The sequence below is a fragment of the Rhyacophila brunnea genome, unplaced genomic scaffold, assembly GCF_057557595.1.
Source record: "Rhyacophila brunnea isolate RB1 unplaced genomic scaffold, BYU_Rbru_1.0 scaffold_24, whole genome shotgun sequence".
NCBI classification, from domain to species: domain Eukaryota; kingdom Metazoa; phylum Arthropoda; class Insecta; order Trichoptera; family Rhyacophilidae; genus Rhyacophila; species Rhyacophila brunnea.
Genome location: NW_028232904.1, coordinates 20,315,778 through 20,335,447, shown reverse-complemented (window position 1 = coordinate 20,335,447; position 19,670 = coordinate 20,315,778). Strand labels below are relative to the sequence as shown.

At 33.3% G+C, this 19,670-nt stretch overlaps 1 protein-coding gene across 1 annotated transcript; it reads left to right on the top strand.

The window, feature by feature from the left end:
• Window positions 1–5,474: 5,474 nt before the first annotated feature.
• Window positions 5,475–15,612, top strand: LOC147069165 (decapping and exoribonuclease protein-like). The gene is made up of 4 exons (XM_085951626.1): window positions 5,475–5,538; window positions 11,270–11,513; window positions 12,962–13,100; window positions 15,370–15,612. Exons 1-4 carry the CDS (start codon window positions 5,475–5,477, stop codon window positions 15,610–15,612), a joined length of 690 nt encoding a protein of 229 aa, XP_085807752.1.
• The last annotated feature ends 4,058 nt before the right edge of the window (window positions 15,613–19,670 follow it).

Here is a 19,670-nt window from a genome sequence, read left to right as displayed (position 1 = left end):
TGTATTACTTACTATTAGATATTATTTCGATTTTCCAGTGACAAAGTGTGTGGTTGTTCCCCGTGTGACATTTATATTCAATCTATGACTACATAATATTTCATATAAATAAAACAAAATAAATATGGATTTAACCACCAATTATCAGTCATATAGAAGTGTTAAATTTCCCAATTTTTCAAAGCCTAAAATATGTGGTTCGTTCAGTGTTGACCGCGACGGAGATGCTCCTAAATTGGAGTACGTTCCCGATTACTCCCAATTAAAATTTTTGAAGGGCAGAATCCCTACAACCGGAATTCGATACGACCTGGATTACAACGGGCAGAGTACAATCAGAAAGATAAAAGACGAGCCAAAATTGGAAATGTTGTGCCATTTTTTAAAAGATAACAAATCACCCCTCGCGATGTGTTCGCCTCCAGCAAATTTCCATGAAAGATGCACCGTTTGTGACTTACGGTGAGGCGTTGAAAGAGATATCATCTTTCCCATGTCCTTCGACATATTATTCCGGTATGGGATCGGTCCGTATATTTGTCAGCTTATTTCGTGGAGTGATATACCTAGTAGATATCAAGATTGATTATGAAAAAATGACCCCAAAACAGGACAGATGCTTCGGATGGGGTCACAAATTCAGGCAGCACGTATTGTCAGGTAAACACATACATTGTATTAAATTAAAGGTTGTAAACAGGTAAGCACACAGAAAAATGGATAATTTTATAGTACTCCACCATAGAACTCACTGTTCCGGGTAGTAAACGATAAGGCTATGATGCCGCTAGGGAATGGCACAATATGAAGAAAATACGTATTATTGATCTGTTTCAAACCAAATGTTCAACACGTAGCGATATGCCTGCACCGCGATTTCCTAACTATCGACTCGTGTGTCACCCGACGACATGACGTAATTGTGACGCCAATATACGCTCGAGGCATGCCGCCCAACACAGTGCTCACCATAGATATTATTATGATGAAACACCTATTTGTGTATGGTGACAATGAATAACGCCACTATCTGACTAGCGTTATTTTCTCGAATGCTATTATCACTCCGGTAGTACGTCACAATGATGTCATATGACGTCATGTTGACCGGGCGGCATGGACTCGCAAGTTCTAACATAGGGCCCCTGTATCGTCTTCTTCTCTCTGTGTCATCACTAATTGTCGGATGTTGGTGATGATCTTATTTATCTTCTCCCTGGTTGTCGACCAGATTTTTGAAGTTATACTTCTTTTGGCGCGTTTGGTAAAACGGATCAGAGTGTATTTTTGGCGTGTGACAAAGTTGCGCGCACTGATGTAACACATAATTTATTATTATGATTATATTCATTTCGGTCTCAAGGGTACATGCGCATGCGCATAGTGTCATTTAGTTAGTCGTTCAATACAACCAAGTAAAGAGCATGTGTTGTAAATATAACCAATATTGTATCATAATAAATATATATGTTTATAAACAAATTCTGGAGACTAACATTCTACACTGTTAATTTATATTCATAAAACTTTATTTATATTGGAGTGTATATTTATTTTTCATTGTAAAGATTGTGTATCAAGATTTTAGGCTATATTTATGTAAGTATTATTTATGGGTAAAATTATATATCAATTAATAAATTTTGTGATATTTAAATTTGATTTTTTATTAATTCATCATGGGCACTTCTGAATCGATTATAACCGCTGTATGGCAAAGATGAGTTTTGGTCCTATACAATAATTAAATAATTACAATTATCATTTGCTATATGAGACACAGATGAATCCATATTTACAATAATGGGTAAATCTTGGAATAAAAAAAATATGATATTGCGTTTATATATTGTTCATAATAAGTATATAAAATTACATATTATTGTTGTTTAAATAAAACTGTTAAATACAAAACACAAATATGTTGAAAAATAATTACACAGTTAATTATAAACAAAACAAAAAGTTAATTATATTAACTATTCACTCTTGTGGGTATGTGTATTTTGAAAATATTTTATGAAACAAAAATATAACATGGTTTGTATTCGAAATATTGTTTTACATAAAATTACTTACTGTTTATATAAAACTATTACACACAAAATACAGGTATGTGTTGAAAATTTGATTATATAGTTAATTACAATAGGTATTTATCTCTTTCGCATAATATTATCAGAGAAGCCCTGAATAATATATTATATGAATATATTCATACAAAAAAAAACGATTATATAACATTACAAAATTGCCACATACCTATACTCCATTACATGCTTCATGTAAATATAGTTTTTTTATTTGTTACCTACGTATTCTTAAAAATATCTTTAACTCTCAAATGAATTATAAATTTATCTTAATAATGAATGTCATTAACTAGCAATAATATTTTTTACTTTGAAAAACAAATCTTATATTTTGGGTTCAAATTAATATTACGAGTACGGCCCTGGCACATGACATTGGAGAGTAAACATTTTGACGTTTGACATAATTGTTATTGTTACAGATGTTTTAGGAAAAACTATCAATGTATAATTAATAATATGCATACATTGTTCCGAAATGCTGTTACTCCTTTGTATTCTTTCATTAATAAACACTTTATAGCCGAATAACATCTGAAATCTTTGTAAAATACAATACTCAACATACAACAATATCCGCCATGTTTTTTTACAACAGAAAAGCAAACGATAGTGAAGTACAGTGCTGCCATATTTTGAAAGTGGAATTATAGTACAGAGCCTCCAAAATTATAGTATTTGTCGTCTGTTGAAAATTTATAGGTTTTTAGTTTCTCAGAAAAAAACAAAATTATAGTACAAATACTATAATTATAGTATGGTTGGCAACACTGGTGAAGTAGCAGCTTACAGTAATACCAACAGACTTTTTTTCTGTTCGTATTGCATCGCAAGGTCCATTTACCTGGAACACCCAATACTCAAAAAAAGTTGGAGTTTTAACATTGGGTGTTCCAGGTAAATGGACCATGCATCGTACGTGTTCGCACGAAAATTATGATATGTTCACCTCCAGGGGCTCTATGTTAGAACTTGCGAGTGCAAGCTTCCCGGTCGAGATGACGTCATATGACATCATTATGACGTACTACCGGAGTGATAATAGCATTCGAGAAAATAGCGAGTGGTCAGACAGCGGCGCTATTCATTGTCACCATACACATATAGGTGTATGATAATAATATTTTCTATGGTTATTCTGTGCGCGGTCGGCATGCCTCGAGCGTGACGACACAATTACGTCATCTCGTCTGGTGCCACACGAGACGAGAGTTAGGAAATCGCGGTGCTGCAGCCCGATTTCCTAACTATCGTCTCGTGTGGTACCAGACGACATGACGTAATTGTGACGTCAGCCAATACATGCCGCCCGCTCGAGCGTGTATTGGCTGACGTCACAATTACGTCATGTCGTCTGGTGCCACACGAGACGATAGTTAGGAAATCGGGCCCCAGAGTCTAATCTCTTTGAAATTCTCGGTTATTTTTTTTTCTGAGAAACAAATAACCTATACATTTTCGACAGATGACAACGCGTACTATATTTTTCCCCAAATACTATAATTTTTGAGGTCCTGTACTATAATTCCACTTTGAAAAATGGCAACACTGCTTATTGTCATAGAGTCTATTGGAGCCAACAGTGTTGCCAACCGTACTATAATTATAGTATTTGTACTATAATTTTCGTTTACGTACTATGTACGATATAAAACAGGTATAGTACGCCTAAAATACTATAATTTTGAGAAATCGGAAAAAAAGTTGCCAATAGAAGAAAAACAACGCCCAAATAATCCGTGAGAAGCAAACAAAATTAATCCCCATGTCTAAAAAAGGTGACGTTAATTACTTAACACAGCTATTTCCAAACTGGGAGGCGCGGAGTGTTGCAAAGGGAGGCACGAAAAGTTAAACACAATTAATGTAGCCACAGGCTTGCAGTTTGCAAATGCATAATTTATAAAACGGCCTCTAGTTATAAACTACACAAAAAACAGTCCTATAAAAGGTTGGTTTGCTTGATTTTTGAGGCAAATTTGTTTAGGAACGATAATTTTGTTGTTAAACTTGTCTATTTGGTTGAAATTTGAAAAAAATTGAGTGAATAAATCAATCCAAGAACCAGTAATGCATTCACTGATTTAAAACGACAGAGTGAAGGCATTCATAAAAAATTGGAGCTTAGGGAATCAAAATGACAAAAAAAAGTTCGCCATGTCTCCACTTTTAAATGATTTCTACGCCAGGTATATTGAAGCAAACAAAAATCTATTTACTGAGTTCTTGGTTAGTTTGCTAATGCACTTTTCACATTATTTTATTAATAGCAACCCGTGGTCCCGTGGTCTCGTGGTCCGCTTCAGGATGTGGGGTACATGAAAGAATCGATTTATCAATGAACGAAGATGAATTTGGATTGACTACAATTGAAATTGATTGTGCTAATAAACAAGCACATTCGTCAAAAATTAATGTAATGTAAGTAGTAAAACCTTGTTTATTTTTTTTTCATTTTTGTATTCGTAAGTAGGTACATTGTTGACTATTTTAAAAAGGTGTCTGTATTATTTAATGAAATAAGGGGGGAGGAGGCGCCTAGATCCGATTTTTTAAAAGGGAAGCGTAGTAACATAAAGTTTGGAAACCGCTGACTTAACATTTGAATTTTGTCTAAAAAAACGAGACGTTAATTACCCTTCATGGATATTTTGTCTAAAAAAAACAAGACGTTAATTACCCCACGTTTAATTTTTTGAAAATGCAGTAAATTATTGGTCACTCAACGCGTACTATATTTTTGGCCTAAATACTATAATTTTGAAGGCACTGTACTATAATTCCACTTTCAAAATATGGCAACACTGGGAGCCAATAAAGTGTGTGGTTGTTCCCCGTGTGACATTTATATTCAATCCATGACTATCTATTATACCTACATAATATTTCATAAAAATAAAACAAAGTAATATGCATTTATCTACCTATTATCAGTCATACAGAAGTGTTAAATTTCCCAATTTTTCGAAGCCTAAAATATGTGGTTCGTTCAGTGTTGACCGCGACGGAGATGCTCCTAAATTGGAGTACGTTCCCGATTACTCCCAATTAAAATTTTTGAAGGGCAGAATCCCTACAACCGGAATTCGATACGACCTGCATTACAACGCGCAGAGTACAATCAGAAAGATAAAAGACGAGCCAAAGTTAGAAATGTTGTGCCATTTTTTAAAAGATAACAAATCACCCATCGATGTGTTCGCCTCCAGCAAGATTTCCATGAAAGATGCACCGTTTGTGACTAACGGTGAGGCGTTGAAAAAGATATCATCTTTCCCATGTCCTTCGACATATTATTCCGGTATGGGATCGGTCCGTATATTTGTCAGCTTATTTCGTGGAGTGATATATCTAGTAGATATCAAGATTGATTGTGAAAAAATGACCCCAAAACAGGACAGATGCTTCGGATGGGGTCACAAATTCAGGCAGCACGTATTGTCAGGTAAACACCTATAAATCGTGTTAAAGTAAAGGTTGGATATTTTTATAGTAGGGGAGACCGAGGTGAGTTGACACAACGACGACATCTCAAAATCTATAACTGTTAAGAATATAGTAAGTAATATTGCAGTTTGAACTCTTTTCACAACTACACCAACCTGTTGGTACAATGCCAAGGCTGTGTGACAAGCGGTTGTGATAATGTAACCTATGTGCTGCAAAATCAACCAAAAGTAATGTTTGGCCACTTTTTTGATGAACTTTATTAAATTTATTCTATTTTTCTGTAAAGTAGGTATTTAGTAATATGAGTTCAATATTTTTGTATCATAATTATTTCAGTTTTATAATTAAACTTTATACCTACTTATTGTCACAAATTACAATATTTTTTTTGGATACTATATTATTTTGATTTTAAATTCAAAATCGTTATTTTTACTGTTATAGAATATATAATATAATGACATACTTACCAATATATACTTATCTATTAAATGTCTTATCACTATTTGTAATCAAATAAAATATGTTATTTAAAATCATAGTACTTAAGGCGTATGGGTTTATTCGCAAGAATCAAATTTGACGTAAGCGCCATGAAAAATAACAATGCTCGAAGCGTAAAAAAACAAAAATCACTTCGCTCAGCTTCTCACGTAGTAGATACGAAATCAGAGGTTTTAAAAGTGTTGAATTAATAATATTTTTTTCCTAACAAATTTTATAAACATTTTTGTAGTCGGTAGAATAAATTATAAGAATAAAAATAGTAGACCTCTAAATAAGAACCTCATATTATTGATATGCTGAATTTGTGAAGTGACACCTTTTCTTGAACCTATCATATTTAGGTTCAAATTCAGTGCAAATATTTTTCAAAAAAAAATCTAATACTAAAAAACACGAAAGTGTAAACAAATATAATTTTATTCATTTTCATAAGCTAACATTACAAATTATAAGTTTAAAACATTCACAAGATGGCATGAAAGATTTCTGTTATTATTGCGTTTTTATTGAATTATAAAAAAATGACTTATAAAAGAAAGCAATTCAATGAATATTTGTCGAGGAACGTTTTTTTTTTAAATTTAGTACACAACAATTATGATTTAAGAAACAATTATTATAATACCATGTATTTGACGGCAGTACGTTTTGGTCGCCGCGGAGGATTTCGAAACATTAGTGTATAGAAAATTAATAATTGGTTCCTTAATTAGTGTATTGGTTTAACGGTATGCAATGTATTAGAATAACTATAATAAATTGTTTTTTTTTATAATTTTATTTTCTTTTCTATTGATAGCTATTAATTGATAATTGATATTATTATATTGATAGATATAAATTGTTAACTTGATAATTATTATATTGAGGGTTTCTTATATCCATCGACCGTATTAGTCTAGGATCAACGAGTTCAGGCAATGCACAATTCATATAAATCTTGTCACTTGTGATGTGAAGAGTAATATTGTTTTTATTATTCAATGAAATAGGTTCTTACCTCAATATATGTTTTACTTGAGTTAAATAATTACTAATAAATGCCTAAGGTGATTCCATTCAATTCAACTCGGCATTAAATATATTAAATTCTAAAAGTTTTGTACTATTTCATTTGAGTCGTTTTATGCGATCCTGGTTTCGCCTTTCGACATCGTCAGGATGCGCACTCCTCAAATATACAGTGACAACGAAAGCAGCTAATTCTCACTTAACAATAAATTAATACAATAAAGTAAGGTAAAAACTTTATCACCTACCTATTAAGTCAAAGTGCACAATGAAAAATTTAACAAACAATTAATTATGAATAGTTGAATTGTGGCAGTATGAAAAAAAAAGATTTTACCACAAACCATCTGAAAAATACATACATCATAAAACATATACGTGATTTTGTGCCCCAAAACACTTATTTTATTATTATTTTGACGATTAGGAAAATTATGACACATGTTTCAGTGGCCATTACTATGACAGCATTCGAAAACGTATTTTACTTTAAATTTTCTACAAATTTACTATTTGTGACATAAACCACTTAAGATCGATAATAAATAGACCTTGAAAAATAATATTATTTTGTTTCTATTGATAATGCCAATAAACATACTCCTGGATACGTCCCTTTGAAAATAACAAAACATGGCGACCCAGGTACATAAAAACTGTATTAAGTACATGCAAAGTTTTTCAAATCGTTTAAAGCCCAACCAAGTAGGTATTTATCAAAATAATTAAAGTCCACCTATATTTTATCTAAACTGCTCAAGTCCAAAATATTTTTTTTTATAAATGTTGCACCGAACGAATACCTTTAGGACTTCTTTGTAGCCATCGTGGTTATAAGATTCAATTATCTTACAATATCTCACATGCTGCAACCATTTGTATTACAAGATAATAAATAATATAATATAACTACATTTTTCTCAGTTTGACATTCACTGGTATTTTATGATGTTTGATTTGTCAACACAAATTATAACACCTGGTCTACGTCATGTGGTCTTGCCAATTTGATTGTTACTGCAATGCGAGTAAAGGTCATTTTTCTATGAGTTAAAATACTGTTCGTGACGGATAAAATTTTGGAAAAAAAGACGTCCTCACCCATTGAAATTTAGAAGCCTACTAAGGTTAGAAATGAGAAATTAGAAAAACTATATGGATTAATCGATCAAATGGTCTCTTTTTGTTAATTTTGCAAAATAATTATATATCTAAATTGTCTGAAAATAGGATAAATACATGAAAACGTACGACGTGTTTTGGTAATATAGCGTCACTAATTGTACCGAATTTATAGGGTTTTATTTATTTTTTCATTGTTAATTATTATTTATAGTATTACGGAAATGTTATATTATAATAAAAAAATATTTTTATTGTGCAGTATATATTATTTTGTGAGAAAAAATCATTCAAAATTGGCTGATGTATACTCAAACTAAAATGGCTTTAAAATCTTTATTTTTCTGAAATTAAAAAAAGTACGTGAGTTAATCAATGAAATGTATTGTTTTACCCATTTCTTTCATACAATATATACCTGCAAAACTATTATTAAGTTCAAAAATTCACTGTGGCGTGACAGTCGTTTTGGCCAATTTCGAAAACAGGACCGACTATTTGTCATTTATTTTAAAAAGTAAAGCGAATCAGAAAATTTTAATGACACAAAAAGTGTTATTTGATATTATTTATTAGATTTTAAATAAATAAAGTGTTTATTATGTGTCAATTCGTGTTAAACGTCCTTGCCATTTCCACGATTCTGAGAAGACAGGAAAAAACGGGTCCAATGGCCATCAACTAGCCTCGGGCATCTGCATTACGGATGCACCACTAATATTATACACTTACTTATTTTTAATAACTTACTTGATTTCTTAATTATTGTCAATACTTGTTTTATCTATAACTTTCCACTCATTGTTTCATAATTGATGTCATTCGTCATTGATATTTGTACTATATAAGAAGCATATTAATTTGTCCATCTAAATTCAGTTAATAAACTACATATCACGCTATTGCTTGAGTTTGTTTATTTGCTCACGTTGTGGAAGCAATTCCATAACATTACTCACCTCGGTTATGAATATTACATACAATTTTTTTATATTATGCGAGATGGTCATTAAAAATGTAGGTATTCTGGTATAGGTATAAGATTCTTGTGGCAGTGCAGGCGACTCATTTAGGTGTTGGTGTACCAGATTTTAATTTGAATTAGAAATAAATTTTGATTAAATTGTTCATTTTTTTAGAATTGTTTTGACAGTTATGTTAATTGATTTATGTACCTACCTACTACGTTAATGGGTGTCAAAGAAGTGCAGAAAAATAATTAAAATAGTTTTTTCGGTTAAAAAGCCCTGTATTATGATGTAAATTTATTGTTTCAACCCACCTTACTTGCTGTTTCAACATACGTCGGTACTAGGTGGGTTGAAACAGTTAGAACGCTTCCCTTAAAATGGGGTTTTCACTAATAAGCAATGACATAATGTCATTGCAAATAAGTAATTAATTGCAACTGTACTGCTTTTAAATGCAAGTAAAGGATAAAATAATTATGCTATGCAAAAAGTACATTTTCATAGTCTTAGTAGTGAAACTGAGCAAGTTATGACCAAAAATGTAAAAACTGTGTCAACCTACCTCGGTCTCCCCTACCAGGGAACTCAGAAATAATGGGAACTGAAATACCTAACGGGTGTGGAGAAACAGACAGCCGATTTCGAGTGTGGAAGAATATGGGATAAACTTAAGGCTATACCTACCTCAGTTGAGGCGTGGTCTAAAAAGATCGTGGCTAGGCGATGCGCGGATTGTGCAAATGACGCGTGCCGAACGAAATATAATTTGTCATATAAATCCAACATACGTCCACTTAATGTTCTGTTTATTGTTCTATTAGTAACAATAATAGTAGATTCATTGACGTTTTCTTTTTCAAGTAAATGGATAACGTTTTTTTAGTCATCTTTACACGATTTAAGAATTTAATACCCCCGTCGCCATCACGAAACAAATTGACGCGTTCACAGCTCGAAATTCACTCTCCGATTGCCAGCGAGTCAAAAGTTTCGTCGCACCTATAGTTGAAAATTATTTGCCGTTTCACTGAAGTATTGTCTTAAACACCAGCTGTCAAGAATACGTTGTACTTAAATCGAACTGGTCTTGGTTTATGCATTGACGCCATTAACGCTCATTTAATATTGGTGTATTACACATACTATGGCACGTGCATAATGCGTGTTTTATTTTCGTAGGACACTCACACATTCAAAACCCTGCATCAAAATGTAGTGTTTTGAATACAGCCTATCGGAATTCTATTTATTAATATGTTCTGTGGAGATACTGGATTATTTGTTATGTTAGGTTACCATTATTGAATTCATGAATTATGCCGAAATCGGCCATGAAAATTGCCGCTGTTCCCGCCCGGCTTCCAGCAAGCAGACTTGTACTTACCTAAATACCTTTTGTTAGGAGATGAAATAAGGAACAGGCAGGGTAGGTTGGTTTGACTCCCAAATGAGTAACTCAGAATTTGGTGCGTGAATGAAATGAACCCTGGTTTATTATCTCCTTCCAAATAAATATTAATTTAATTATTACAGTTACGTTTACAGCTTATAATTTAGATGTGTGAAATCACGATTATGCGTTCTGATGGATTTACGAAATCGATCGGGTGAAGCTGAACGATAACCTTACGGTTAAATCTTTGATAACTGACTGACGATGTTGCTTTCTTCTACTGAGTGTTTTATAGTGATTCGATACAATAGAAAAATGCTGCTATAACTACTTGAATATTTTGATAATCATGCTTTATTGTGTAATGCATGATTCGTTTCGTAAAGTGTAAACAATTGATTTCAATTTGAACAATTATGCACTTTTTAATAATTGGGCAAGATTGACTTTCATATAAACAACTTTTGTGCATATAATCATAAACTTATATAGCATTATTTATTAGTTTGCGATATTATTGATTATGTGAATTATTAAATTATTTTGCTACATTAGCTTTCTGTTGAAATTTGATTGATTCACATAAATAGTTTGTTTTGCAATTTTAACAATATTATGTTGCAAGATACATTGTAATTAAAAATTAATGGTTTCCTGCCAAGTCATGCGGATGATAGGGTATTGACCCTACATACCTGCTAACAAAATGATTTTGTTTTTAGATGAATGTAATGCAGAACCAGACATCGAAGCTCCGATGAATGAATCCAAACAGTTTTGCCTGGTGCACAAAGCTAAATTGAATAACCATCGACTGCTCTATGCAACAAGCATAGGCGGTGTCATCTGCGAAGACTCTGAGGAAATATCTAAAGCCGATTTGACTGTTGAAAAGTTGGAAGATTTGAAATTTGTGCAGATAAAAATCGCCAAAGTTGAAGACAAATGGGCCATCAATAGATTTATGTAAGTATCCATAGTGTTTTTTTTTCTGATTTGATAACGGTAGAAATAAGTTTATCCACTATTTTACAAAATACTGTTTCCAAACAATGTCGTATGGTTACTGCCAAAAGTTAGTAAGTCTCGAAATCATGTTATGGAGTAATAATTCAAATTTGAAAGTTCAACATGCCCTCTAAAATCAGGCATAATACCTCGTTACACATGCATGGATTTATTGGTGACCATGGCTCCTACAAGGGGGGGGGGGCTGCGATCAGTGCTTTATAACAGGGTTTCCCAAACTATGTTCCGCGGAACACCAGTGTTCCGCCGAACCTGTATAGGTGTTCCGTGACCATTTGGAAAGGTTTTATACACTGAAACACATTTAAAGATCTTCTACTAAGTAGAAGTAAAATAAGTAAAACGAAAATAATAAAATAAATAATATATCTACATCATATTGAAAGGCGAGTGATGATCAATCTCCACTGATGTTTATGACGTCAAGTATCTAGATAGGTCATGGCTCCCACAGGGGAGGGGGTGACAGGCCTCTAGCCTGGGGGCCTGGGCTTACGGGGGGCCCAGTGTGAGAGATCGACCAATCAAGTGAGATAAACACACATCACAAACTTACACTAATAGTAAAAAAATGTTTGAACATGTACCTAACCGGATTTTTTTTAACGTGTTTAAACACGCGCGTTAACATCATTTTACTCCCTACTTTAATATTATAGTTCGTCAATTTATGGCTACGGCCGTATGTTGTAGCTTAACCACTGGGGAATGCCAATAGAAATGGCATATTTCAAAAAAAACACTACCTTATTCTTAGGTCAATAATTATTATAAAGCAATCATTATTCGTAAGATGTTTATCACATTTGAATGGTCAAAGACATAGCTTATAATGAGTATCTTTAGAATTATCTTCAAATGTGTTAATCTTGCCCCTTTTTTGAATAATAAAATGCCTAATTCTTGTCAAATTTGGGATCACAGAGATTATCAATATAATTTTTTACCGTAAATATTTCACTATAATAATGTCGATATAAATTATACTGATGGTTTTATAAATGCGTTTCAAAATTAATAAATGTAAAAAATCTTAACACCACTGCACAGTTATGTACTGAAATATGACTATATTCTAAAACATTAGAGCGAGAGGTTTAAAAGAATACTATTTTATGTAATAAAAATACTTTATGCTTAAAATAAATATAAAGGATAATAAGGCTTCAAAATTATATAAATAGATTATCTACAACGTTTAAGGTATGTCCAGGATCATGCTTTGAAAATAGAACAAAAGCTCCATTTTTACCTACGCTGAGCATGTCCCCCCTTAATGATTACATTTTCAAGAATTACAAAGTTATACTTGTCTTATCTTTAAATTATTGCGTAAAATACAATGTCATGTTTTATCAAGTGTAATGATTAATGATTTTTTTTAGGGAATGTAAATCAAGATCACTTTGGTTGGAGATGTTTCTCACTGGCATTGACACAGTGTTATGTGGTCAAAGGGATGACGATGGCATCGTATCAGAACTCAAGTTTTATAAGAGGGCTGACCTGATTGGAAAATATAGGGTAAACACTATTAACAATAATATACCCGGTTCTTACCCGTCCAGAAGTTCACTGGAAGCAGCGCGCGTGTTGTGAATGGCACAGGGCCATGTACTGCTCTGCGCACACCAAGTCAATGGTTACAGTTACACCATCCACGATACGCGCGCCGCTTCGAGGCAAGATCTCCATATTAAATGAAAACTATTAATAATTTGGACTGATCAGTCTGTAAACTTTGTAAGAAAGATATTTTTATTTTCAGAATATTATCAAATAAAATAATATGCCCACGGTGGTTGACTTGGTAGAGCAGCCGTTTATGAAGCCTTGAACCATGGCTCAATCTCACAACTCAATTTTTTTCTTTCAGAAGATATTCACAAAAATTTGATTGTGTAAATACTTTCAATTAAAATTTCTCACGATCTCGAGAAATCAATATAATATGTACCAATCTCGAATTCTCTCTTGTCAATCATAAGATATATCACTAGAGTCTGTATTCTATAAGCTGGCGTTCACTTCGCGTCCATCCCGTTCGACTTTTGCAAGTTTTCAACGGGAGGGAATGCAGTACAGAATGCTGAAGCGGGGGGGGAAACGGCACGCCAGCTTATAGAAGACAGACTCTATAATATCAATTTTTCAATTTATTTTAATCGTTGGCCAACTATTCCTCCTAAACAAAATCTTTCTTTTTGTGGAGGACACAATTCATATTCCCGCTTTTTTTTTAAATACATATTTTCATCTTTTCGCTCCCGAAACTTTCTCTACGAATCCCACATGCCGTTTTTGTTTAAGTCTTGGTTGTAATATCTAGATAATGAAAAATTGTATTGGTACCTGTTAGAGGTAGGAAAACTGGTCGATTTTGAAGACTGAGTATACTTACTACCAGTATAAAAAAATACTTGGTATCAAAACTTGTTCCAAAATACTTACTACACATAGAGACAAGTCTCATACTCAACTGGAACTAAAACTTAACTCTATATTAGTATTTGAAATATCGGCTTCAATAGAATCATAGAAAATAGTTCAATAGAAAATTTGAAACACATTTTAAATTTATGAGTTATTTTTATGTTATGTTATATCTAATATTCTTGTTAAGATAAAATTTAATAACAATGTTTTTTTTTTATTTTAAACTGCCTCACCTTACCACATTTCCGATCTTGCTCACGCGCATTTAATGTCAATAGTATTGAAAGTCTATCAACTAGCCAGCGACTTGCAATGTTTTTTGTTGCAAGTTTTTTGGAACAAGTTTATTGAGCCACACGTACTGAGTATAGGTAGTTTCGTCCAATACTTGAGTACACAAACTGGTGACAGTATTTCCAACTCACCTCTAGTACCTATATATTATTTAATTAATTACTAAGGTACTGATTTGTTTGTAATACGATAAACACCTACGTCGTATACTTAGAAGTAACAGTTGATTTTAGTATGTCTTTTCTTTCATCATTTTCATTTAATTGTTACCGGCTATCATCCCCTTGAGCCCCTAAGGTAAGGCAAACCTATGGCACGCGTTTGAAGATAAAAAAAATCTATAATAATAATAAATGACAAATCGCATTGTATAAAAAATAGCAGACAAATACTCTTAAGCATTACGTTTAATGTAAATATATACCTAATTGCATAGGTCGTCCTTAGACTTTATGCATCACATATAATATTATCACACTAACCTCATCAGGCGGCGGAGGATGCCGCGCCGCGAACCTCTAATTTTGATCGATTTACGATGCTTGAGACCACTGTAGCGAGAGAATACCTCATCTGATCGGAACAATTCTCGTGTCAATTTGTGCGATAAGAACCAAACTAATTAATACATTAACAAAAAATTTCATTTCTACCCACAAAAAATGACTTGAAAAACAAAAACTTGGTGAAGCTAGTAGTAGTAATTCTGACAGTTTTAAAATTGTGGACCGAAATGTATGGCGTAATTGAAAAAAGTGATAAAGCTATACGTGTGCTGTTCTGTGAATGGTATCTAGAACATCATCATTTTTTAGAATTTTAAAAAACTATTTTTTCCTCATGAGAAATTGCTCGGTACAGTTGAAAAATAATATTTTGGAAATTTTGGCACGCGTACATAAAAAGGTTCGCCAACCCTGATCTAATATATTTTTGCCAATGAGATAGTAGGCAACAATGAAGACTACATATTTATTACTTAAAGGCGCACACTTATCTTTGAATGAAGGCACTCATTATGGTTAGCTTATGTACGATTAGTTTTTTTTTTTTACTTTTCTAGAAAGGCTGGGCACCAAACGTCCCCATGAATTTCTGTGACGTCTTTTTAACCTTCGTGAAGGACTGCCTTTGGATAGAGCTGCTCAAAACCCATGGGAAACCTTTGGATGACATCAGGAATCTTCCCCAGATCGATTTGGTCTTTGATAGACAATTGAATGGAGACGTTAAACTATGCGAGAATTATGAAGAATCCGCTTCTGTATTGCCACGGTGGTATGTTGATCTGTTCGCAGAACTATAGCTGGCCATACGCAGCAAATTTGACCTCCAGGTCGAGCCCACCATGGGCAATAATTGTACGTTAGTGGGCACACCACAGATATTTTATAATTTACTTTAGAATTTCATATTCGATATTATAATAATTTTACTTTGTTAATTATTACAGGTAGTACAGTCAAACTTGGTTAATACGATCACGGAAATAGCGAGATCTCGGATGTAATGAGGAAACATTCGTTGACATTTTAGTTTATGATTTTCTCCATACATTTATTCACTTTTATAATGAGCTACTTCTCGGGTATATCGAGCAAAACTGTTAATGTGTCGATCGTTTAAAAACAACATATTCGACCCTAACCAAATAAAATCCAACCGGGTAGTTAACTAGACCGATGCCGCCGGGATAGGATTACGTTTATGACACTAGTTAAGTGTCTAAGTACCTAATTGGTGTTTTCGCCGACAACATTGAAAAAGTATCCGCGTAGGTATATGGTTGAAATTGCACGTAAAAAATCCAAGCTTTGTGAAATCAGTCCTACCAGTGCCGGCGGCTCAGCTCTTCATTACAATAAACAACTTCTTTTGTAGTTTATGAATGCCATGCTTGTTTCGGGGATTTTTACGATGGTTTTTAGATTTATTATGTTCTATGCTTAAATAGAAAGTGGCGCGCAAAAAAATGAGTAATGCTTATAATGAGCAAATTCAGTCGGTCCCATCTTCCTCGTAATAACCAAGTTCGACTGTAGTTGTTTTTACTACAAATAAATTAACATGAAATACACACCAACGACTTCCACCAATTCACTAATGATGTGTATTTTACCGATTCACAGAAACAATATTATATTCATGTAAATATATGATATAACTAGAGTGTTTCTCAACCTTTTTACACATGCGGACCACTGACCAAGAAACATACTGTAGACCGTTAACGGAGAAATAAAAATATTACCGATACAGCAGTATGAAACGAGTAGATTGCAAAACAATCAGTGCAAGTGAAACGTATGGTCGCGGTTGATTTCATCATATAATACCATTAATCTATTTTATGAACAAAAGCACAATGCATAAACACTCGCAGGTGCACGGGGTTTGAAGATTTTATTGGAATTTTTAGAATAGGCATTTGAATGCCAAAAATTCGCGAACCACCAGAAAATTTCTGCGGACCACCGGTTGAGAAACACTGAATTCTTTTATTTTTAATAAATTATACCGTATATAAAATGGTCATATGAGTCGGCATTTATCTATTTGGAAATTTTTTTTAAAATAGGGTAATATTAAATTTATACATTGATTTTATACACAATTTTTGAACATGTCAAAACGTTTTACACCCCAGTTTAAAATACTTTATATTTTTGTACTCCCGCCCAATATTTGAAAACAAATTTGTTGAAAATAAAATTATCGATTTCCGTATAATGTTCCAGTATTTTCAAATAAAAGTTAATTTATATTTTATTGGTTTTGTGAAATAATTTTCAAGACATCCCCCCCCACCTACTTTCTCCCTTCCATCAAATATTAAAACCCCCCGTGATGTCATACATGGTCGACTCCTTATTGATAAAAAGATATACGAGTGACAGTGGCATGCAATGACTTCTGAGACTAGGCATGTCTGTTATAAGCTGTTTTATTTATCAAAACAGTCTTGATTTTTATTTATTTATTATGACGGTACTTCAATGAAACGGCAAATAATTTTCAACTATAGGTGCGACGAAATTGCGAACTGGCTGGCAATCGGAGAGCGAAAATTGAGCTGTGAACACGTCAATTTGTTTTGTGATGGCGATGGGAGAATTATTTCTTAAATCGTGTAAAGATTACTAAAAAACGTTCCCATTTACTTGAAAAAGAAAACATGTCAATGAATATTATTATTATTGGTTGCAAGGGGTCTGGGGTGCTAGCAATTAAATTATTAATATATACGTGCGTTACTATGAAAGTCAATATGAATGTCAAAATGACATTTCAGTTTTATTTCTATCAAGTACAAATTTTTTTGATCGTTTATGATAGTCAAGTCAAGTTTATGTGATTCAACAGAAAATTTAAAAACGTTGTATATAACAAGTTCTTTTTATCTTGTAATTATCTTACTTGACCTTAAACCATTTCACAACTACTTTAAATTACCTTAACTGTCAATTCCAATTTTAAATTTTCACAACAGATAAAGGTTGCATTTTTTGATTCGATTTTAATTTCTATTGTTTGACTTGGCTGTTCGAATAATTTTCATTTTGTCGTCATGTTATATGCCTAGCAAGGGCCAAGGGCCTAGATACGAGGGTGGGTCAATAATTCCTTAGAAAAAAGCATTAAAACAGTTTTTATTTTTGTATTTTTTTTTTATTTCTCAACATAATCTCCTTGGAGCTCAATACACTTGGTTAGACGTTTCTCAATTTTTTTTAAACCGTCAGAAAAATAAGTTTTCGGAAGGTCCTCAAAATAAGCATTTGTCCGATCGATGACTTCTTCATTTGCAAAAAAACCTTGTCCACTTAGCCATTTTTTTAAGTTTGGGAAAAGGAAAAAGTCACTGGGGGCTAAATCTGGCGAATACGGTGGGTGGTCGACCAATTCAAACTTCAATTTTTCAATTTTAACCATTGATCGTAAACATGTGTGAACACGGGCATTGTTCTGATGAAAGAGGATTTTTTTCCTGTTTAAATGAGGCCATTTTTCTTTAATTTCGTTTTTTAGCTGGTCCAATAAAGATGCATAATAATCCCGTGTTATTGTTTTTCCTTTTTCCAAATAGTCAACGAAAATAATTTCACGTGCATCCCAAAATACAGTAGCCATAACCTTACCAGCTGATTTTACGGTTTTCGCCTTCTTTGGACATGGTTTGTCTTCGCAATCCACTGCTTTGACTGTTCTTTCGTCTCGGGAGTATAGTGGTGTATCCATGTTTCATTTACAGTCACAAAGCGACGAAAAAATTCATCCGGATTGCGTTGCATGAGCGACAACAGGGCTTTAGAGGCCACCACCCTATTGCGTTTATTGTCGACTGTGAGAAAACGCGGCACCCATCTTGCAGAAATATTTTTCATGCCCAATTTGTCATGTAAAATAGAAATGACGCTACCTGTTGAGATCCCTGTAACCTCAATTATCTCACTCAACTTTAATCTTCGGTCACTTAACACCATATCGTGGATTTTATTGATCATATCTGGTGTAGTCACCTCTACAGGACGTCCTGAGCGTGGTTCATCCTTTGTTGATGTACGACCACGTTTAAATTCATTTAACCAGTTATAAATAGTTGCAAGTGAAGGAGCAGATATGCCGTGAACTAAATCCAACTCATTTTTTATTTCCTTTGCTGTTAACCATTTTATATTAAAATGTTTAATAACAGCTCTAAACTCAATTTTCTCCATTTTCCATTTTTCCATTTTCCACAAGCAAATTTTTTTTTTAAATGTACGAAAAACACACAACAACCCGACCAATCTGATTGAAACTTCGCAGCATACTGAATCGGTAGTGCCGCTGCATGAAAACAAACCGCTTACAGTACTAGTCGCGCCACTTGTCGGCTTTTCTAAGGACTTATTGACCCACCCTCGTACATAATATATTTTAATATATATATTTTTTAGAATTATTAATAATCATGTCCTTGCTTTTTCGTACAAGGTGGTTGTTAGTAATTTTGAACAACACAAACACCCAGGCTTTGAGAAAAACACATAAATATCGTGTGTCCTAACCGGGATCGAACCCAGGAACTCTCGGGTGGAAGGCAAGCGCCTAACGCACTACACCACGAGAGCCGCCTGCATTTTAATATTGAAGAATGTACTTAATTATAAGTACCTACGATAAATTTATATCGATCAATGAAGCGAAGCGACCACCTATGAAGCCGGGTACTTCAACCAGTTAGAAATATTCCAAAACCGTGTCATACCTTTATTCAATTTTAAAACGTTTTAAACGAACAATAAACAAATCATTAAATGGACGCATGTTGACTTTTTATGACATTATGTTTTGTTCTGCATGCGTCATTTGCACAATCTT